This window comes from Crotalus tigris, unplaced genomic scaffold, assembly GCF_016545835.1.
Source record: "Crotalus tigris isolate CLP2741 ecotype Arizona unplaced genomic scaffold, ASM1654583v1 scf7180000018335.1346539, whole genome shotgun sequence".
Taxonomy (NCBI): domain Eukaryota; kingdom Metazoa; phylum Chordata; class Lepidosauria; order Squamata; family Viperidae; genus Crotalus; species Crotalus tigris.
In genome coordinates this window covers 616,187-639,094 of record NW_024096950.1, presented here as the reverse complement: position 1 = coordinate 639,094, position 22,908 = coordinate 616,187, and the positions used below count along the sequence as shown (strand labels likewise).

General features: G+C 41.7%; 1 protein-coding gene across 1 annotated transcript in view; it reads right to left on the bottom strand.

The window, feature by feature from the left end:
- The window catches only part of TG (thyroglobulin), a 147,157-nt gene that overhangs the window by 59,977 nt on the left and 64,272 nt on the right, over positions 1-22,908 (bottom strand). The window contains exons 35-40 of the mRNA XM_039350445.1: positions 18,540-18,593; positions 10,353-10,487; positions 9,254-9,418; positions 7,882-8,104; positions 5,565-5,652; positions 2,075-2,234 (exon numbers count right to left, since the gene is read on the bottom strand). Of these exons, the coding sequence (XP_039206379.1) occupies positions 2,075-2,234; positions 5,565-5,652; positions 7,882-8,104; positions 9,254-9,418; positions 10,353-10,487; positions 18,540-18,593 (825 nt within the window). The remainder of the gene's footprint in view (positions 1-2,074; positions 2,235-5,564; positions 5,653-7,881; positions 8,105-9,253; positions 9,419-10,352; positions 10,488-18,539; positions 18,594-22,908) is intronic.

Genomic DNA, 22,908 nt, shown 5'->3' with positions numbered 1-22,908 from the left:
ACAGAAATGGGGGGGATTTAACTTGAATATTGATCTACGAGGGAAGATGAGCATGGGGGACACCATGATGGAGGAGGATGATTCAAACATTGAAAAATACCACATCCAGTTGATGCTTGTACATGCGAGCGAAAATAAATACGGGAGCACGCAGCAGAGGAAAGATGTTAAATTGCAGCCGATGAAGCCCCGCCTCCACGGTAGGATACACAATGACATCAAACTAAATCCCCCCACTGCAACGAGAGCCAATACTGCCGGGAGAGGGCGGAACATAACTTTAACAATACCCCCTGAGGTCGACGGAAATGTGAACAAAAGTGCTCGAGAGAACGACAGAAGAAATCTTTACTCTGATTCCCCCTCCCACCTATCAGCTGTTCAGCAGGGAATGCTAGCACAGTCTAGGAACCACGTGCAGACGTCTATGGAACCCGTTTGAATCACCTTGGTAGAAACGGTCTCTCAGCCCTGAAGATGTTGGGGAGTTTTCCCAACGAAAGCTTGGCAACCTTTTAATATAGTAAAATACTTTAATTAAAGTATTTTAACTTTAAACTCTCCTGGTGAACGCGCTTTATTCATTTCATTTATAATTATGCCCGGGAGTCGCATTTTCACCATCATTATTGAATATATATATATATATATATATATATATATATATATATATATATATATATATATATATATATATACTGCTTTCCTGATAAGCCAGTCAGAGTATTTGCCAGGACTTCCAGCAATTGCCTTGACACCATGAAGAGGTAGTGGGGAATGAATAACAGGAAGAAGAACTGATACCAAGCCAATATAGATAATCCTTGATTTACAACAATTCATTTAGCAACCATCTGAAGTTACAACGGCACTGAAAAAGTGACATGAATGTTTTTCACTTTTATGTCTGTAGCAGCATCTCCACAGTCATCTTATCAAAATTCAGATGGCAACTGATTCATATTTATGACCGTTGCAGTGTCCTGGCATCTCATGATCCCCTTTTGTGACCTCCTAACAAGCAAAGTCAATGAGGAAGTCAGATTTAATTAACAAGCAAGCTCTTCACCGCCAACTGTGGCAAGAAAGGTCACAAAATGGGGGCAAAACTCACTTAACAACTGTTCGCTTAGCAACAGAAATTTTTGAGCTAAATTGCAGTCATAAGTCGAGGATTATTTGTACTTAGATAAAAGAGCCTTGAGCCAAGTCCAAGAAAGTAATTTGAAAAAAACCTGTTAGACTAGGCCAGGGGTAGGCAACCTTGGCTCTTTTATGACTCTTGGACTTCAACTCCCAGAATTCCTGAGCCAGCCATGCTGAGGGGAAAGGGAGAGGTTTCCAAGCTGAGCCATGCTGGCTCAGGAATTCTGGGAATTGAAGTCCATGAGTCATAAAAGAGCCAAGGTGGCCTACCCCTGGACTAGGCCCTCCCTAGTTCCCACAAAGTTAACATGAGGGAGAGAGAATATATCCCCAAATCATCAATCTGATACTTGCTTCTTTTTTAAAAAAATCCACATTGTGCAGGAGTCCCCAACTTTTCTCGGTTGATGGCCCGGTGGGAAAGAGAGAGACAGGGACCTTTATACATGTGTGCACGCACACGCAAATGTGGCTATGCACGTGTGTGCCCGAATGGGGCCGTGAGCATGTGCGCTCTGCAAATGGGGTTGGCATGAGGGTCAGGTGGGTGTGAGCACGCGCACACATGTGCGCACGCTGGCCGGCCATTCACATGGCCCAGTGGCCAAGAGGCCATGGGTTGGGGATCTCTGACATAGGATTTCCAATCTGTCAAAAAGTTCTTTGTCAGTTCTTAATCTGACCAAGCTGGTCAGTTTCTCCATTTCTGCAAACTCAATTAACTTTTTAATCTGATCTTCCACTGGAGCTATGTCATTGCTTTTCCAACTTTCTGCAAACAATAATCTCATTGCAGTTACCAATACAGCATTCATTTCCATATTTCTTTCCTAATTCTATTTCCATAAGACCCAGCTGGAATAATTCTGCTGGTTCCATCATTAAAAAAACAAAAAAAGTCTTATTTTGAAACTGAGATACAACTTACCGCCACTAAAAAAGCCAAAAACTCCAACACGGAAATTTGCAGTTACGACAATGAGATTTCCAACTCCAGCTAAGTAGGAACCATCAAGGACTGCCTTTTTGGCTTGGTCATCAGCATTTATGCTGTTGCGGAAGAAAACCAGCACTGGTAGATTCCCTGCCTGCCACAATAAATGATAGATTTGTTATTATTGTTGTTATTTGAAATATATTATAGCGGCCCACTCCCACAGACTCTAAGCTGCCACAAATACAAATGAATAAAAAGCCATTTAAAACATACAATCCCACAGACAGCTCAAACAATAAAACATTAAAATTAATTCACAATTAAAACAGGGAAAGAAGCTGTGGTAGAAAGTCAATTGAGAACTAAGGTCAGCCATAAATAATATTTATTAAGGTTGCCCTTATCTTAGCGTTGCTAACTTGTCATCCTCAAAAATATCTACTGTGGGAGGAGTTCTAATTTTAACTGAAGATAGCAGAGGTTCCTAGTTTTCTAATGTGATCTCATATACTTCATAATTTATGAGTAATGACTGATAATTTGGAAAAGTGAAACTTCTATGATATTCTTGATCCTTCACACTCACGGAGATCCTTCACCCCAAATCACTGATACCGCCATATGATTTTATTCTTTCCTTCCTTCCTTCCTTCCTTCCTTCCTTCCTTCCTTCCTTCCTTCCTTCCTTCCTTCCTTCCTTCCTTCCTCCCTCCCTCCCTCCCTCCCTCCCTCCCTCCCTCCCTCCATTTTCTTTCTTTCTTGTTCTCTTGTTCCCTCTTTTCTACCCAGATCATCCCATTCAACATTGCAAGGTGAACCTTAGGACCTTAAAAGATTTCTGTTCCAAATGCTCCATTTAATTCTGAAGAGGTAACTAGAGAAAGATGCAGGATTTTGGTGTGAAATGAATCTGCTAGGGAATACACTAATTCATGCCTGAGGACTTGCATTTGTGTGAAATTTAAATCTATCCTGGTTGTCTCCACAGATGAAGAATGTCCATAATTATGCCCCAGTAAAGTTGGTTAATGAATGAAGGCAAATATACGTATCCCAGGATAATGTTGCAGGATCCAATCTGGGTCGGTCACCAGGACCAGAGGTTTTTGTCTTCTGAGATTTTGGACTCATGCTGGAGACCATCTTTAGAATAGAATAGAATAGAATAGAATAGAATAGAATAGAATAGAATAGAATAGAATAGAATAGAATAGAGTTGGAAGGGACCTTGGAGGTCTTCTAGTCCAGCCCCTGCTCAAGCAGGAGAACCTATACCAATTCAGACAAGTGACTGTCTAGTCTCTTCTTAAAAATCTCCAGCAATAGAGTGCCCACAATTTCTAGGGGCAAGCTATTCCATTGGCTAATTGTCCTCACTATTCGGAAGTTTCTCTTTAATTCTAGGTTGCTTCTCTCTTTGTTCAGTTTCCAACAATTGTTTCTTGTCCTGCCTTCTGGTGCTTCGGAGAATAGTTTGATGCCTTCTTCTTTGTGGCAGCCCCTCAAATACTGGAATACTGCTATCATGTCTTCCCTATTTCTTCTTTTTTTTAGACTAGCCAAACCCAAGACCCACGGCCGTTCTTCATATGTTTTAGTCTCCAGGCTTTTGATCATCTTAGTTGCCCTTCTCTGAACTTTTTCCAAAGTCTCAACATCTTTTTTGTAGTATAGTGACCAGAATTGGCTGCAGTATTCCAGGCTGCGGTACTTGGGTTTTATAAAGCGGTACTAATACTTTAGGGAATTGCAGTGGGTGCTGTTCTGTGTGTGGTATTTATAGTGCCTCTTGTATGTGGCTTTTTAGATGTTGATTAGAGTGTGCTGATGGCTGGCCACTGCAATCAAGATCTAAAAAGCCACAAGACTAAACTTCTGGTCCCGGTGACCGACCTAGATTGGATTCTGCAAAGTTGGTTAATTTTAAGGTATTATCAGAGCAAATTATCACTTTGTTGCTATAGACCAGAGGTAGGCAACCTTGGCTCTTTTGTGACTCATGGACTTCAACTCCCAGAATTCCAGAGCCAGCCAAGCTGGCTCTGGAATTCTGGGAGTTGAAGTCCACGAGTCATAAAAGAGCCAAGGTTGCCTACCCCTGCTATAGACTAACATAGTTCCCCCCCTCTGTCTTTTCAAAACAGCTTCATCTGGTTAAATTGGAGAAAAAGCACAACAGATAGTTAACACCTCCCTCTTTCTTTTCTTCACAACAACTTCAGCGTTCAGAACTGAAGTCCTTGGATGCCTGATTATGAACAACAGGAAAAATAGAAAACTCGAGCAGGGCCTCAAGAACTTCACTTCTGAAGGCATGAAGGAGTGTTAGAGAGAGAAGAGGCACGAATGTAGCACCTGTTTGTGGCTTCTTACACCAAACCTATCTTTTCCTGAGATCATGGGACACCTGACATGGGGTAATCACATAATTCTGGGAAAAGATGCAGCTGTTTTAAAGGGTCACAGACAGGTATAGTATCCCTGTACATTCCAAACCTCTACATCCAGTAGCAGAATTTCCCCATTGCATTGAAAATCTAAAGTGTTTTCAATAAGTCAGGGTCATCTTCCATTCTACCCACACACAGGAAAATCTTAATATCAGCTTCCATTCAGCCGAAGTGCAGTTTAAAGTGTTTGAAGTTTGAGGAACATAAAATCCACAAGTGTGACACCACTTCATCACCCTCTCACTTTCTGGTGTTCCTCCTGCTCCCCAATTTTCAGAACTGCTTTGAAAACTATTCTATTTTCTCGCAGTGATACATAATTCATGTATAATTGCCTTCTTTCATTTTTTTGTCAGAGAAGAGTAGGCAGAGCTGGGGGAGGCAGAGTTAAGTGCATTATCAGCCTAAAATAAGTAGGTTGCCACAAACATCCATGTCCAACTCCTCCTGAATTCCATTGACCCTTATCTGGCAATTTAGTTTTGAACTTTAGTTGACTAGATTCCTATGTATAGCACTGAGCAATAAATCTTTGAACTGCAACTTAACTATGGTCCTAACCCTTTGCACATGACACTTTTTAACCCCCCAGTTTAATTTACATCTCTGTGTTTTTCTGTATTTTTCTGGTGGTCTCCCAACCTAATATTATTTATGTTAAGTTATTGTTTGTTATTATTTATATGCAAAAGGGAACTTTGATCGTGCCATTGTGGTGGCCAACTTGACCATTTTGGCCACATTGTGTGGATAACACTGTCTCCAAGATATTAACATCTAAAAGGGCTTCATAATGTGACACATAGACTTCTACACAATCTAAATCCTTAATGTTCAAGACTCCTAATTTCATCAACTTCCTTTGTCTAAAGATGATCATGACATTCCATGGGTATCTAAGCATAGATCCCAAAAGATCCTATCATCAGTGGGTTTAGCAACCTCATCCCATGCATCATTCCTCAGAGTAGGTTCCTGGAATAAGGGAATGGTCAGAGAAGACTAAGATAGTCCAAAAATCCAGTACTTACATTGTTCTGTGGGACAAAGATGTTCAAAAACAAGCAATCTTCACTGACCGAAGAAAAGCTATCATCTCCTGGTTGCCAGCAGTTAGCTCTAAAGATACAATAAAGTACTTATGATTTGTTTAAAGTTCTAGTGCTCATGACGAAACAAAGGAATAAGATTGTGCATGTCATGCCAGATCAGTTTTACAAAATCATTTAGAACAATTTTAAGATGCATCATGTAGAACAACTTTAAGATGTATGGATTTCAACTCCCAGAATTGTCTAGATCTACCAGAATATTTTGGGAGTTGAAGTCCACACATCTTAAAGTTGCCAAGGTTAAGAAACAACCTCCCCCAATCTGAGTACTTTCCAGATGCATGACTTTAACCCCCAGAATTCCCTAGTCAGTGTAGTCAATGCTGAGGATTCTGGGAACAGACATCCATACCTTTGAAGAGCATCCCAATCAGAGATAGTTGAAGTCAAAACTGGTATATGGTGAGCTGGAGGTCTAGATGTATCAAACCATTCGAAAAATAACAGAATCAAATCCATAGCCATTTAGACATCAGATTTGGACTTTCGTTGCAGTAATTTTGGAGGCATGAAGAGATTTTGTATAGATGGGTAAATTGTAGAAAGCTCTTCAAATACCAAATGTCTGTGATCCCAAATCCCAAGATAGAATACAGCAACTATACATAATGTTTTGAGTACCTGGGATTAGTCATTAAATCCCCTAATAGAAGTAAAGCTAAGAATGGATAACAAAATAGATACATCATCTGTTGATCTTTATCTCCATCTTCCTTCTTTGCTTCACTTGGGTTGAAGTTTAATTTGTAAATATCATGAAAAAATTGTGTTTTTTTTCCCTTTGCTGTTATGCTTTGTCACACTGTGTAAATAGTAATAATAATTGTCTCCTTGGACTCTATTGCTTGTAACTCTCAATTATTTCCTTCTCCTGTACTTAATATATTTATTCTAAATCATCAGTCCACAGATAGAAGTATTATTAACAAAGCATTATATAATTAAGCAGTAAAAGCATTGTTAATCAGTAAAGGCACAGTAAAGTGCTACAGAGTACAACAAAACTACAAGGAGGTCTTTCAGTATCTCTTTCAAATTTGATTTCTTGCACGAACACTCAAGAATTAACAATTTCAAATAGCTTTTCATCAAGAAGGAATGCTTATAATTTATATCTAATCAAGGGGTGATCTCTTAAAACTCCTGCACCATATATATATATGTATATGTATATGACACCTGCTAATTCACATTTCGCTTCTAAGACCCTAACTATATACCCTTTTTTTCTGAAGCAAAGGAATGCAATAAAGAATGACAATGTGGCTCAAGGCAACGCACTTCACTATTGTGGGTCTCTAACCGCATGGCCCTGCACACCTGGATGAGCAAGATATGGTCTCTCTTGTGGTAAACTGTAAGCAAGATCTGGTTGACTTAACGCAACCCACACAACTCAGGTGCCCAAGAAATTAGGTCGCCCCAAATGAGAGTTCCCTCAAGCATCCAATCATACAACGCAAGACCGAATGAAGGAAAAAAAAAGATTGCTGCTTTCTTGTAAACATTTTAACATCAAGCTTGAAAATTTGCTACAATTGCTTTCCTTCGGTGGAAACTCCAGCACAGGCTGAACCATCTATGTAAGCCTTCCTCGTGCATGAGACTGAAATAAAGATTAGAGGCGGGCCTTGCACATGGCCGTAACTGGAATCAGAATTTCCATTGCTAAGTAAGGCAGTTGTTAAATGAGCTGTGCAATTTTTAGGATCTTTATTTGGCATGGCTGTTAAGTAAAACAGCATAGTTGTTAAGTAAATCATGTGGTCCTTAAGCAAATCCAGGTCCCCCCATTGGCTCTGCTTGCCAGAAGCCAGCTTGGAAAGTCACAAATGGCTACCACATGAACCTGGGATGCTGTACACATTATAAATACATGCTGGTTGCCGAGCACTCAAATTTTCATCATGTAACTTAACAGCTGCAGTGATTCACTTAACCACTGTGGCAAGGAAGGTCACAAAATGAGGCAAAATTCACTTAACAAATGTCTTGCTTAGCAACAAAAAGCTTGGGCTCAATTGTGATTGTAAACACTTACGATAACTAAGAAAGTGAGTCTTGGCCAGGGGTCTTCAAACTTGGCCCTTTGATGACTTGTGGACTTCAACTCCCAGAATTCCTCAGCCAGGCATGCTGGCTGAGGAATTCTGGGAGTTGAAGTCCACAAGTCATCAAAGGGCCAAGTTTGAAGACCCCTGGTCTTGGCTGTTAAGGGGCTATTTGTCTTCCTCACCGGATTGTGGTTGCATTCCAGAAGTCTGTCCAGGTGAAAGGCTGTGGAGGATGGAACCGATTCTCTCCCACTGGAGGTGCTGCATAAGGAACCCCAAGGAACTGTCCAATGCTTTTCCATTCAGAGCCCACTTGAATTACTTGGGAGATGCCTAACAAGGTCCCATGCGATGGGATGAATACCGAAAGGTCCTCGTTTCTTTCAGCAGTGGGTAGAAACACATCTGCACAGAAGGAAGAGATGGGGGAAAAAAAAACAACTCTTTGAGAAGAAGCTTTAAGCCTAATGATGCAGATTTCAATCTGGGTACTATAAAGTTAGACTGAAATTCAGCTTTGGCAAGCCTGCATATAACCCAAGAGATGCAATGACCTTTACAAAAAGTCTTCCCCAAAGTACTCTGCAAAAATTTCTTTTAAAACATTTCCTTCTCACTCTTATGGGTGGGATATGTCTTCCTCCATCCTGGGTTCTCTACCTAGGCCTGGGAATTTGAGGGTTCTGCACAATATCTTGCACGCTTTTGGACAGAAAACTCTGATGTCGTTCTTGGGACCTGCTGGAGCCATTCTCCCAGCTTAGAGCTCACAGCCCCAAGTGCCCCCATCACCACTGGGACCATTTTGGCCTTTTACTTGCCATACTTCTTCAGCTTCTCATTCACCTTCTTCCTGATGTAGCTATCACATGGCATTGCGACATCAATCACCACTGCTGTCTTCTGATCCTTGTCTGGTTGGTTGGCCATCACCTACCTGTCTGTCTGCCTGGACCTGGAAGTCCCATAGAGACTCTTCTTTATGGCAGCCCCTGAGATATTGGAATACTGCTATCATGTCTCCCCTTATCCTTCTCTTCGTTAAACTAGACATACCCAATTCTAGCAACCGTCCCTTATATGTTTTAGCCTCCAGTCCCCTAATCATCTTTGTTGCTCTTCTCTGTACTCTTTCTAGAGTCTCAAAATCTTTTTTACATTGTGGTGACCAAAACTAGATGCAGTATTCCAAGTGTGGCTTTACCAAGACTCAGCCCTCTTATGCTCTACTATTTTATATGGGATGTCCCATCTGGACTTGGTTGGGTCTAGCCCATACACTGTGCAGATGCTCCTGACATGACATCATCTACTTGGTTGTGCTGTTCAGTGTATGTTGTTCCTGCCTGCATCTGTGATTTTCATCTATGCCTTTGATTGGGGGCAGCTTTATCCTGTATTCACTTTTAGTCTTCTTTTCTTAACCAAAAACTTGGCATCGTTCAACGGCTATAAGATCGACTGCCCTGCAGGTTTATTTCCCCTGCTTTTGTGCTTCAGGGGAAGCAAAGATGAACAAATCAAGTCTCCTTAATCTTTTTGCCACATACAGACCTTGCTTTCGATAGATATAAGCAGCTGGTTCTTTGAGTAAAATACGACAGTGGTGGCCTTGTAGACTCAGGGTACAACTCTGTGTTTCCGGGTAGAACATGCATCGTGCTGCCGACGGCAACATTTCAAGAGTGGTCACTAGGCACAAGTTGTCCTTTGAACAAACTGTAAAGAAAGAAATGACCAACGATGAATTGCATATAGGCAGATAAAACAAAGAGCAGGTGAAAACGGATATTGTGGAGATCGAAATGGAGAACATAATCCATAATGGACCCAACAAGTTTGGGCAATTCCCAGGTGGCTGCAGTGATGATATTTAAAAGGTGATCTCGGGGGGTGGCTTAAGGCTCATCGAAAGAAACAAATGGAATCTATCTCCTGTCCAATAGAGAAATTACAGCCCTGATTTCTTTTCAGTTGCTTTCAGTTGTGTCACATTGGACACCCCGTATCCTAGCACTTCCATAAATATCATACGAACAAGAAGGGAGGGAGGGAGAGAGGAAAGAGAGGAGAGGAGAGGAGAGGAGAGGAAAGGAAAGGAAGGAGAGGAGGGGAGGGGAGGGGAGGGGAGAGGAGAGGAGAGGAGGGGAGGGGAGGGAAAGGGAAGGGAAGGGAAAGGAAGGGGAAAGGAAAGGAAAGGGAGAGAGGAAGAGAGAGGAGAGGAGGAGAGGAGAGGAGGGAGGAAAGGAAAGGAAGGAGAGGAGGGGAGGGGAGGGGAGGGGAGAGGAGAGGAGAGGAGAGGGAGGGGGAGGGAAAGGGAAGGGAAGGGAAAGGAAAGGAAAGGAAAGGAAAGGAAAGGAAAGGAGGAGAGGAGAGGAGAGGAGAGGAGAGGAGGGGAGGGGAGGGGAGGGGAGGGGAAGGGAAGGGAGGGAAGGGAAGGGAGGGAAGGGAAGGGAAGGGAAGGGAAAGAAAAGGAAAGGAAAGGAAAGGAAAGGAAAGGAAAGGGAGGAGAGGAGAGGAGAGGAGAGGAAGGGAAGGGAAGGGAGGGAAGAAAAGGAAAGGAAAGGAAAGGAAAGGAAAGGAAAGGAAAGGAAAGGAAAGGAAAGGAAAGGAAAGGAAAGGGAGCATCATTCTGGAAAACAGGCCATCTTACCTGAGAGACAAAAATCTCGGATGGCAGCAAACTCACTGGAAGCATCTCTGCTGACCTGGATGACATCAAATTTAGAAATGGAAGGATCAAGAATAGTGGAGGTCCTGTCTAAACGCTGCCATTTGTCCAAGGCCACTAAAAAAAACAAAATGCAGAAATTCAACAGTAGAAGTCTTGAGAACCATAATTTACATTTGTTGGAATGCAAAATAAAAATAATGGATCAGCGGAGCCAAATAATCAGTGGGACATGTGAGTCACAACTAAGTAAATTCATATTTCTTGTTGTCAAGAAATATGTGCGAATGTTCTACTGAAGGTTATAATTATAGTTATAATTAACTACCCCCTCTCTAGTTGTCTGTAGCCTCCCTGGGTTCTCATCCTTTCATTCAATGTCCAGGGGAAATTCTTCCCACATAGATGTCTTGCAATACAGACAGTCCTCAACTAACAATCCATTCGTTTAGTGACCACTTGATTTCACAGTGGCACTGAAGAAAGTGACATTTCTCACACTAAAGACTGTTGCAGCATCACCATGGTCACGTGATCAAAATTTAGACACTTGGCAACTGACTCATACTTATGACGGTTGCAGTGTCCCACAATCATGGGATCAACTTTTGTGACCTTCTGACAAGCAAAGTCAATGGGGAATCCAGATTCATTTAACAAACATGTTACTCGCTTAACAATTGCAGTGATCCACTTAATATCTGTGGCAAAAAAAGGTCGTAAAATGGGACAAAATTCACTTAATAAAGGTCTTGTTTAGCAACAGAAATGTTGAGCTCAGTTGTGGTCATAAATCAAGGACTACCTGTAATTTGATCACCAAGAAATGGGGCTTCTACATTTGAGAAATGGTTAGACACTTTTTTCATTCCACTAGAAATAGTTTAGAAGAATTGCCCATCCGATCTGTTTGACTTCAGATTCGGTAGAATATTTCAAAAAGGCTGCTTCTTCCTGCTATTGGCATGATTTCAAAGAAACTAAATCATGGTTAACATCAGATCCAATCTACTGTCTTCCCTGGAATGTGCAAAAATTGAACAATCTCCATGGCTTTATTTCCTGTTGCGTATTTGTTTTTCAAAAGCCACAGTTTAATAGTTGTATTTAAAAACAAAAACAGAAGGGGGATTTTACAGACTCTTCAGATTTTTTGCCATAAAAAAAAAACAACAGACATGGAGGCTTTCCAGGGATAGGAACTTAAGAAAAACAGTTTAAACCAATAATTACACATCAATTTTCCACAGTCTGAGTTGCCAGTTCTAACAGTGTAGAAGTTATTTGCCTAGCTCCAGATTCAAATCTGAAAATGACTACTTATGCTCTTAAAAAAGAAAAAGAAAAGACAGACAACTTTTGTTTTGGATCCAATGCAAGTCAAAAATGTCTGGGCTATCTTGCTCATTTTAAAGGATATTTGCTTTGGGATAATAGATCACTCACAGTCACTTGTGCTGACACCATCAGCACACAAGGATTTATATATCCTTATTTATTTAAGGATTTATAGATCCTTAGTAAGACCACAGCTGGAATATTGCATCCAGTTTTGGTCACCACATTACTAAAAAGATGTTGAGACTTTGGGGAAGGTGCAAAGAAGAGCAACTAAGATGATTAAAGGCCTGGAGACTACAAAATACAAAGAACGGTTGCAGGAACAGGGCATGGCTTGTCTAGAAAAAAGAAGGACTAGGGGTGACGTGATAGCAGCGTTCCAGTATTTGAGGGGCTGCCACAAAGAAGAGGGGGTCCATTTATTTTTCAGAGCACCAGAAGGCAAGACAAGAAACAATGGATGGAAACTAATCAAGGAGAGAAGCAACCTGCAATTAAGGAGAAACTTCCTAACAGTGAATTGTGGGTGCCTTCAGACGTTGTGGGTGCTTCGTCACTGGAGGTTTTTAAGAAGAGACTGGACAGCTACTTGTCTGAAATGGTATAGGGTCTCCTGCTTGAGTAGGGGGTTGGACTAGATGACCTCCAAGGTCCCTTCCAGCTCTATTCTGATTGACTGATATTTGAGCAAGTTATCAAACTTTGTTACAACCTTTCTCCATTTTAAAAATCTCTGAAGTACAGATAGTCCTTGCCTTACAACCACATTTGAGAGCAGAATTCCCGTTACTAAGCAAGGGAGTTGTTAAGTGCCTCGTGATTTTATGACTTTTTTTTGTCCCAGTTGTTAAATGAATCTTCCACATCCCAATTAGCAATAAGAAATGTCAGGAAAGCAATATTTTACTGGAGACAGAAACACAGGTCTTAGTTTTCCCTCTGTCTGGGCTGCAGTTCAAGGGAACTGCTTTCCTGTGGCTTCATTTCCAGAGAAAAGATTTCATTTACTTCTTTTTAATTAACCGTTAAACTCCTGAATTCATTTGTGAATAAAATTAAGTGAATTCTTCGGAAATGAGTAAACATTCAGTTCCTTTTAAAGCCGAAAACTTGTGCAAATCAGAGTGCAAACTCTTACACAAATGCAATGCAGTTCAGAAACTATACGTAGTCCTTGACATATGAGCACATTCTCCATTGTTAAGCAAGGCAGTTGTTAAGTGAGTTTGGCCCTATTTTACAACCTTTTTTGTCACGGTTGTTAAACGAATCACTGCAGAGGCTAAGGGAATCATGTAGTCATTAAGCGGATCTGGCTTCCCCCGTTGATTTTGCTTGTTGGAAGCTGGCTGGGAGGGTCACAAATGATGATCACAAGACCACGGGACACTGCAACTATCATAAAAGCAGGCTGGTTGCCAAACACCCAAATTTTGATCATGTGACCCTGGGGATACTGCAACGGTCGTAAGTGTGAAAAATAATCGTAAGTCATTTTTTTAAGTGCCATTGTAACTTCAAATGATCGCTAAACAAGAGGTTGAAAGTGGAGGACTACCTGTATAGCCCCTCCTCAAATAATCCCATAAAAGTCTGACACTGTGCAAATGGTATAGGGTTTCCTGCCTGAGCAGGGGGTTGAACTAGATGACTTCCAACTTTATTATTATTATTATAAATATTTGTCCCATGATTGCCTGGCATGCATTGCACTCCTAAGAGGGGTAAGGGACTTCACATATAATCATTGATATCCTTTTGTAAAAAAAATAAATAAAAAGGAATGGTCCGTGTCTTTTGTGCAAAGATGATATGACACACATACTCTAGGTTGTCACTGTGGCTTGCAGAAGAGGCTTCTCCTGTAGCCTCCTTTAGATTTCCCGGTTTTCAAATCACGTCATTGCAGGCGCGAAATTGTTGCACGCTCTGATTGAAAGATCGTTCTCCCTCTTTGTATAAAATGTCGAGTTTTATGCAATAACTAAGCAAGTCTGGTGAAGCAGATGCATTGATCACATTCACCTAGTAGAAAAGTCCCCAATCAGACCAGACTCGGGTCATCCCAGTGTCATTTGGATCAAATTTTTTCATTGCGTAATTATAGCCCTCTGCATCCAACTCCTTCTGAATCTTTTATTGTTAAATTACAGGATCTCTAGGGGTGAATTTAGCTTTCCAGATGTTCTTTTTACCAAGGACAGGAAGGAGAGAAGGATTGATGTTGGAAAAATGTGAAGAATGTCTGCTATAGTGATTTGACCAGTGAGATCCACTCAAAATAAATTAAAACCCAGTCTAATGCAAAGCTAAACACAACCTTGATTGTCATCCTGACTCCTCTTTGTTATTGCCTCTTGATGCTGAAAGAAACACTGTAGGTTTGTGCTTGTGTACACACACAACACAAGAAACACCAAGCTCACTAAAGGCAGGTAGGCAAATAAATAAAAATTGGGTGTCTGAGCCAGAATAGTAAGCAGTGGAGTTACTTCTTTGATGCTGTGGATTATAATCTGCAAAGATAGTACTGGACTGCTTTGTACTGGCAATAGTTTGAGTATGATTTAACTTTTATCTCATTTGCAGAAACAGGATACTATAAATGTCTATAGAGATTCTCAGTCATCCAGGCCATAGTTATCCCAAAGATGCTTTTTCACAAGGCAACTGGACTTTCTTGTTTTTCTTTGAAGATGTTTTGCTTCTCATCCAAAAAAACGAAGAAGATTCTTGGATGAGAAGGGAAACGTCTTCAAAGAAAAACAAGAAAGTCCAGTTGCCTCGTGAAAAAAGCATCTTTGGGATAAGACACTATAAACTAAACCAGGTATGTGCAAAGTGTCCCAACTCCACCTTAATATTCTGTTCTTCTACACCAGGGGTAGGCAACCTTGGCTCTTTTATGACTCGTGGACTTCAACTCCCAGAATTCCTGAGCCAGCCATGCTGAGGGGAAAGGGAGAGGTTTCCAAGCTGAGCCATGCTGGCTCAGGAATTCTGGGAGTTGAAGTCCACGAGTCATAAAAGAGCCAAGGTTGCCTATCCCTGCTCTACACGGTTTAAATATTTAGATCTTACACATGCTGGTAGTCATTGACTTACTACAACAGTTGGGATGGGAACTTCTGTCAACAAGCAAAGCGGTGTTTTTAAACAAATCGCCTAAATCTTATGACCCATTTTTGCTGCAATCATGAAGTGAATTGTTAAGCAAATGTGGTTTTCCCCATTGACTTTGCTTGTCAGAAGCCAGACAGGAAAGTCACAACTGGCAACCAGGTGACTCTGGGACACTGCAGCTGTCATAAGTACATGCCAGTTGCCAAGCATCTCAATTTTGATCATGTGGCCAAGGGAACACTGTGGTGGTCATAAGTACAAGACCAGTTGTAAGTTACTTTTTTCAGCATTGTTGTAACTTTGAATGAACATTAAACAAAGGGTCACGATGATTACCTGTACCTAAACTGGACCTCTAGTAGGTAGGTGTCTATCCTATTTCACTAGATTTTCTATTACAAAAATGAAAAGTTAACGTGCTGCAAAGTGCACAGAGTCTGAAGTACTAACCTCAGAAACTATATTTACTGCTTGTAATTCTTCCAAGCCACAGGCATCTTAAACAACATAAAAGTGGTGGGTGGGTGGCTGGAACTCAGTGCTTTTTTAAAGACTGATGTCCATCTGCCCCCCCCAAAAATGATATAGTAAAGTTGGGATGGTGGACAGAATTCTGAGGAATTAAAGGGAAAAATAGAAAGGAACATCCCAGTTTTCCTTTTGGTCAATGAAAACTCAAGATAGGTTTCCAAATTTCCCAAGCCAAAAAGATGGGAGGTCCTCAAATAGAATTTTGGAGAACGTAAATGGATCAGAAATCTATGTTCTTGCCCATCACCTGGTGGAGATAGGAATATTACCCTGACATCTTCTAGCTGGGCCAGCACTAAACTTCTACTGTTGTCTAGAACTTTTGGAAGTTGAAGATCTGAAAGAGTATCACTTTGGAGAACATTGATGTACAACAGGGGTGTCAAACTCAATTTCATTGAGGGCCGCATCAGCATTGCGGTTGCCCTCGGGGGGCTGGGTGGGTGCGGCCTACTGGGTGGGTGTGGATGGAGTGGGTGTGGCCTACTGGATGGGCATGGCCAATTCTACGTCATTCGCGTCAAGGGTGCCTGTGGGGCCTGGGCAGGAGTGGGACAGATCTGAGGGTCTCTGGCAGAAGGGGGTGGGACCGGGGCAAGCGCCAAGGCATGGCCCATTTCTACATTCCTCACAAAGAATGACATCTCCCCAGCATGCACCCAGGGGGCGGGGCCGACACAGCAGGGGCTGGTTCCTCGCTGTTTCTGGACGGCTTTGTGGAGCTAAGACTGAATGCGTTTCAGCATAGATGGCCACCACAAAATTGTACATTGGCTCCCAGCCGGCCTGGGCACCAACGCCAAGACAGCGGGGGCCGTTCCCTCACTGTTTCCAGGATGGCTTTGCGGGCCACATGAAACCACTTCGTGGGCCACATCCGGCCCCCGGGCCTTGTGTTTGACATTTCTGATGTACAAGATGATTTACAAACTGCTATATTGGTCAGGATGAGATGTCTGGTGCACTCCTCTAGGGGCTTACACCGATGATTATTCCACTGAATTTTGTGGACTTTGACCCAGGAATTTGTCTCTAGAAATTACATTCTAGGTCAGTGGTTCTCAACCTTTTTAATGCCACAACCCCCAACCAGTCGTAAGTTGAGGACTACTCAACCGGTTGTAAGTCGAGGACTACTCAACTGGTGCAGCACCGTTTGCAGAATAGGACTTTTGGCGGGCTCAGCAGGGCAGAGACAGCCTGGACAATTCCTATTGGCTTTGGAAAGCCAATAGAATTAGACTCTATTCAAGAGAGTCTATTCTATTGGCTTTCAAAAGCCAATAGAATAAAAGGGAGTAGCACAGCTAAGGAAAAGGGGGGAAAATGGCAGACTGCATTGTTTGGTGACCCCCGTGAAATGAATCGTTCAACCCCAAATGGGGTCCCGACCCACAGGTTGAGAACCACTGTTCTAGGTAGTACTTCTCAGCCTTGGCACTTGAAGATTGTGTAGACTTCAACACCCAAAATTCCACTAGTGTTCATCATGTTTTCAAAAAAGGAGAAAAAATAAAGAAAAGAGGGCATTTTTTTTTCTATCTTGTTCAAAGTAACTAGCTTTCAGATATCTAACTGTACGAACACCATAGCAAAGATTTTCCTTGGAGCAATCCGAGCAGATCATATTTATTTCAAGAACCTGTTGCACACATATTTCTGCCAGCCTTGCTGGAGACGAGGGAATGCTGTGTGACAATATGTACCACTTTCCTGAAATCTTTGGTGGGTAATAACTATAATCAGACTTCCAGGGCTGGCACTTTTCTCTACCCACCAAGCTGTCATTTGAAAGAAAGTAGCCAGCCAATGTTGAAATGAAAGCACACCAGATGTTTATCTGGATGTTAAAATAGGTGGCTTCTAAACAGGGCAAAGAACTCCTTTTCCAAATCAGTAGCTGCAAACCACAGCAATCCCATAATAAGTCTCCATTGCTCCACATTGTACGGTCCATTTGAGATTGTAGACCTGAATAACTTCCGCTGTATGCATTTCAAAGATGCAATTATTGCTAATTGAAAACTTTTCCCACACTGAATTTCCAAGTTGCAGAGGAGAAGAGCTATATTAGATCTACAAGTGGTCCTTGACTTATGACGATTCATTGAGGACTGTTCGAAGTTACAACAGTGCTAATAAAAGTTAGTTGTGATCAGTCCTCGCACTTGCAATCATCACAGAGCCTCACAATTACATGATCATGAATCTGGTGCTTAGCAACTGGCATGTATTTATGATGGTTGCAAACAGTGGTGGGATTCAAATACCTGAACAACTGGTTCTTTGCATGGATGCCACTTCCGGAAGTCCGTTCTGAGCGGGCGAGGTCTCCCAGGCCCAGAACGGGCCACCAAAACTGCATGGATGCCACTTCCGGAAGTCAGTTCTAAGCCTTGGAAGCCTGGGGGAGGCCTCCCAGGCCCAGAATGGACTTCCAGAAGTGGCGTCCATGCACTTTTGATGGGCCATTCTGGGCCTTGAGGCCTCCCTGGCTCAGAACGAACTTCCAGAAGTGGTGCCCACACATTCTGGTGCGTTGTTCTGGGCCTGGGAGACCTCCCTGGCTCAGAATGGACTTCCGGAAGTGGCATCCACACACTTCCAGCGGTCCATTCCGGGCCTTGCGAAAAAGGGCTAAGGCAGGGGTAGGCAACCTCGGCTCTTTTATGACTCATGGACTTCAACTCCCAGAATTCCTGAGTCAGCTATGCTATGCTGACTCAGGAATTCTGGGAGTTGAAGTCCATGAGTCATAAAAGAGCCGAGGTTGCCTACCCCTGGGCTAGGGCATCAGCTAATGCATTGAAGTCAACAAAAAATTAGCTACTGGTTCTACTGAACTGGTGCAAACTGGCTGAATCCCACCACTGGATGCAACACTCCAGGGTCATGTGATCACAATTTATGATTTTCCCAGCTGACTTCCAAGAAACAAAGTCAAGGGGGGGAGGCCAGTTTCCCTGAATAACTGCATGATTTCAGATAACAACTACAACGATTTGCTTAATAACCATGGTGAAAGAGAAAATCAGATGACCATATTACTTAGCTATGGAAGTTTCAATCCCACTGCGGTCATAAGTCAAGGACTTTCTGCACCTGTCCTTCTCCTGGTTCCCAGGAACCTGAAGCTCAATTATCTTCCATTGACTCAAGATCTGTTTTCCTTACCGTTTGCTTGCTTTTCTAGTGAAGGAGCAGGTGGGCACACACGGGGCACAATTGCTGTGAGAGGAAGAAAAAAAGAGGCCGCTTTCATTAACAGAAACAAGGATTCACGGGACACTTAAAGGAACAGAGGAGAGTCATTCATGGTTAGAAAAGCAAAATCAAGATGGCAGCCACAGTGATGTGAAGGAACCTCTGCCTGTTTTTTTTTTTAAATGTGTGTCACAAATATGCAGTGTGGAGATTCCCAGGAAGTCATGTTATCCTGCCATGGGACATAAAGAAAGGTGTCAAGTGAAGGAAATCAGGAAAACAGTTCAAATGAATATAGATTTAATCTCTCTACAAGAATGTGAACTACTAACGGCCAAAGTGAATGGCCAGCAGACAAGAGTCAATGGAATTCAAGGAGGGCTGGACGTAGATCTTTTGTGGGCAAGAAGGGACTCAAGACTGATGATGCATTTGACTCCTCCCTCGGGCTCAGCCTGGTCACCTCCTACAAAAGGAAGTTGAGATAGCCTCTATCGTAATGTCTAGGCAAAACAACACTCTTTGGTGAGTGAGGCAGGAAGATGAATAAACAATCATCAAAGCAGGGTATGTCTATGGAGATTCCTAGTCCTCCAGGTCATGGTTGTCCCAAAGGTGCTTTTTCAGGAGGCAACTGGACTTTCTTGTTTTTCTTTGAGGACGTTTCGCTTCTCATTCAAGAAGCTTCTTCAGCTCTGACTGGATGCAAATGATCAGCTATCTGCAAGGAGTATAAATCCTTCCATTCCCCACCATCCATTCAGAACTGAAGAAGCTTCTTGGATGAGAAATGAAACATCTTCAAAGAAAAACAAGGAAGTCAGTTGCCTCCTGAAGACGCCCCTTTGGGACAAAGCAGGGTATGTTGCAGGTCCTATCAGAGATATATATCTGGTGGGACATGAAAAAGGGTCTGCTCAGTGGTAGCCCCTTCTATATGGAACATCATTCTCTCAGAGGTATAATTGGTCTTCACCTTATTGCTTTTCCAATAGGCTCTGAAGGTATATTTTGTCAGTGGACTTGGGGACCTCAAATAGAGATGGAGACAATCAAGTGGTAGGTCTGGTTGTGTTGCCGCTGCCAGGGAAGGTGGAGTTTGATAGTTATGCTGTGGATTTCTGGTGTTGTAATCTGCCCAGAGTCACCTATGTGTTAGTTGGGCAGCCCTATCAATTCATTTAATGAATAAAATAAATAATAAATAAAAAGGAATCACGTGTGGGACATTGTATACCATATCATTTTGCTGGATTTAACAGGATATATCTAATGTCACAGTAGTTTTCTGCTGAAAGTCGTGTACATTTGCACTATAACAGCCTATACCAGGGCTAGGCAACTTTGGCTCTTTTATGACTCGTGGACTTCAACTCCCAGAATTCCTGAGCCAGCGTGGCTCAGCTTGGAAACCTCTCCCTTTTCCCTCAGCATGGCTGGCTCAGGAATTTTGGGAGTTGAAGTCCACCAGTTATAAAAGAGCCAAGGTTGCCTACCCCTGGCCTAGGCCTAGGCCGCTTTATGACTTGTGGACTTCAACTCCCAGAATTCCTAAGTCAGCATGGCTCAGCTTGGAAACCTCTCCCTTTCCCCTCAGCATGGCTGGCTCAGGAATTCTGGGAGTTGAAGTCCACGAGTCATAAAAGAGCCAAGGTTGCCTACCTCTGGCCTAGATAGGAAGCTTGGTTCTATTATGACTCATGGACTTCAACTCCCAGAATTCCTGAGCCAGCATGGCTCAGCATGGAAACCTCTCTCTTTCCCCTCAGTGTGGCTGGCTCAGGAATTCTGGGAGTTGAAGTCCACGAGTCATAAAAGAGCCAAGGTTGCCTACCTCTGGCCTATACAAAGCTGACCTATGGACTGGAAACCAGTCCTATATCTGTCAGTCCTTCAAGGTCGATCAGACTAAGAAACCAACGCTGTGTAGTTCAGTACTACTTTTACCATAACAGCCATAGTAACAAAATCTTGCAAGTCTGAATGCTGCTGTTTCCTCCCTTACTTTATGTTCATGTGAACTAGACAGGAGCTTGTCAGGGAGATTTTCTCAAATTATTTTCTTGGTCAGGCTCAAATTTCTCTTATCTTGTGGGTCTTTCTCCTGTCCTTCAAGGCTTACACCTACACCTTCCCTACACCTACACTTTCCATAATACAGATAGTCCTCAACCTACAACAGTTTGTTTAGTGACCGTTCAAAGTTACAACGGCACTGAAAAAAGTGACTTGTGACCATTTTTCACACTTACAACTGTTGCAGCACCCCCGTGGTCACGTGATCAGAATTCAGACGCTTGGCAACTGGTTCATACTTTATGACGGTGGCAGTGTCCCCCGTCAGGTGATCACTTTTTGCAACCTTCTGACGAGCAAAGTCAATGAGAAAGCCAGATTCGCTGAGCGACCATGTTACTAACTGAGTAACTGCAGGGATTCACTTAACGTAGTAATGAAGGTCATAAAATGGGGCAAAACTCACTTAGCGGCTGTCTAGCTTAGCAACAGAAATCGTACATCGAGGACAACCCTTGTACTCTGAACACAAAAACCCATTTGATGTTTACAAATAACTGAACTATTCAGCTTTTTCTGGGTTTCCCAGTTTCCCCATAGGATGCTTTATTCACGTTGTCCAGTCAAATAGAATGATTTCTCTTGCTTTGGAAAAGACTCTACCCTTTGGAAGTTCAGAAAGATTCCACTCCTTGCTTAGCAAGAAGATGAAGGAACTATAAACATTATTTTGATTAAAATACTGATGTCTGTTTAAAAAAAAGCCATCTGCATGAGAAATTAATTAAGAAAATGTATAACTTTTTATTAACTTTGGAAATGGAAAGCGAACAAGTTAAAGCAACAATGATAAGATGGGCAACAAATTTGGGATATAAGATAGAATTAGAAAAATGGCAAAATTTATGGGAAAGGAATTATAAACTGACAATGTCAACTTCTTATAAAGAAAATGTATATAAAATGTTCTATAGATGGCACTTGCCACCAGCAAGATTAGCAAACGTGTTTAAAAATATGTCAGATAGATGTTGGAAAATGTAAACATAAGTCAGGCACGTATTATCATGTTTGGTGGACATGGGATAAAGTAAAGAATTATTGGGAAAAGGTACATACTTGGCTAGAAAAGATGTTGGGAGAACATGTAGATTTTAAACCTGAACTTTTTTTAATTCGGTATAATGCCAGAAAAGACTAACAAACAAAGCCTATATTTGATTTTGCATGTCACAACAGCAGCAAGAATTATATTTGCGCAATATTGGAAAAATGAAGGAATACCATCAGATGAAGAAATAATAAAAAAAATACTAGAATGTGCAGAGATGGACAGACTAACTATGAGACTGAAAGAAAAAGAAGAAACAGAATATTATCAAACTTGGGACTTATTTTATCGATAGCTAGAGAAAAGAATAAAGGATTAGGCATTAAATATGTATCAGCGAATGCAAACTCAGACAGCATATTGGTTGAAAAAATATTATTGTATGTAGGGAAAAAAATTAATAAAAGCTTTTACAAAAAAACAAAAATAAAAAAGCCATCTGCAGGCTGAATTCACACTCCCTTCAGAGCAGAGTTCAGATGCAAAAATCTAAAACTTCTTTATGTTCCAGATTGCCTGGGCCTTTGGGACTGTAAGTATTTACTGTCTCTGCTTAAATAATTGATTGCATATGTACACAACGCAGTATGAAATACTTTCCTGCAGACTCAAGCAGAAACTAACCTGCTATTAAACTGGATTAGATTCTCTAATACAATTTTAAAAAAATAAGAAAACCTCGTAGTTTCTAATACCATTAAAAAGCAACGTTTGAGCTACATATATGTGCATAGGAGCATATGTTACATGGAAGGGCAATTCAGATTTTTTTTTTTTTTTTTGGCTTAAGCATCATCAAAATGTCTTGGATCACATCTGGCAATCTGTTCAAAAACACACATGGCAGGAAAGATTAAACATCTTGAAGGAATTTAGCTTACAGCTGGACCCTTTACCTATTTTAGCTAGAGTTTCTGTTCCTACTTCTCGTTTTGGGGGTCCTTAAACCAAGGAAACATATGGGAAAGATGTGAAGGATTTTCCAGGCAGGACAAATAAGAATATGTCGCTTTCATTACGGAAAATAAAAGATTGCCTTGAAATCTAAAACAAGAAAAGCAGAACTCTGGCAAGTGTTATCTGGCAAATGTCTAATGAGGGGTGGATTGCAAATTTCTGCCATCTCCTCCATACTGTCAGCTAGCAACTGAAAGAGATCTGTGCATGAAGAGACCCTGATAGAACATGATGAATGGATATCAACACGTCCAT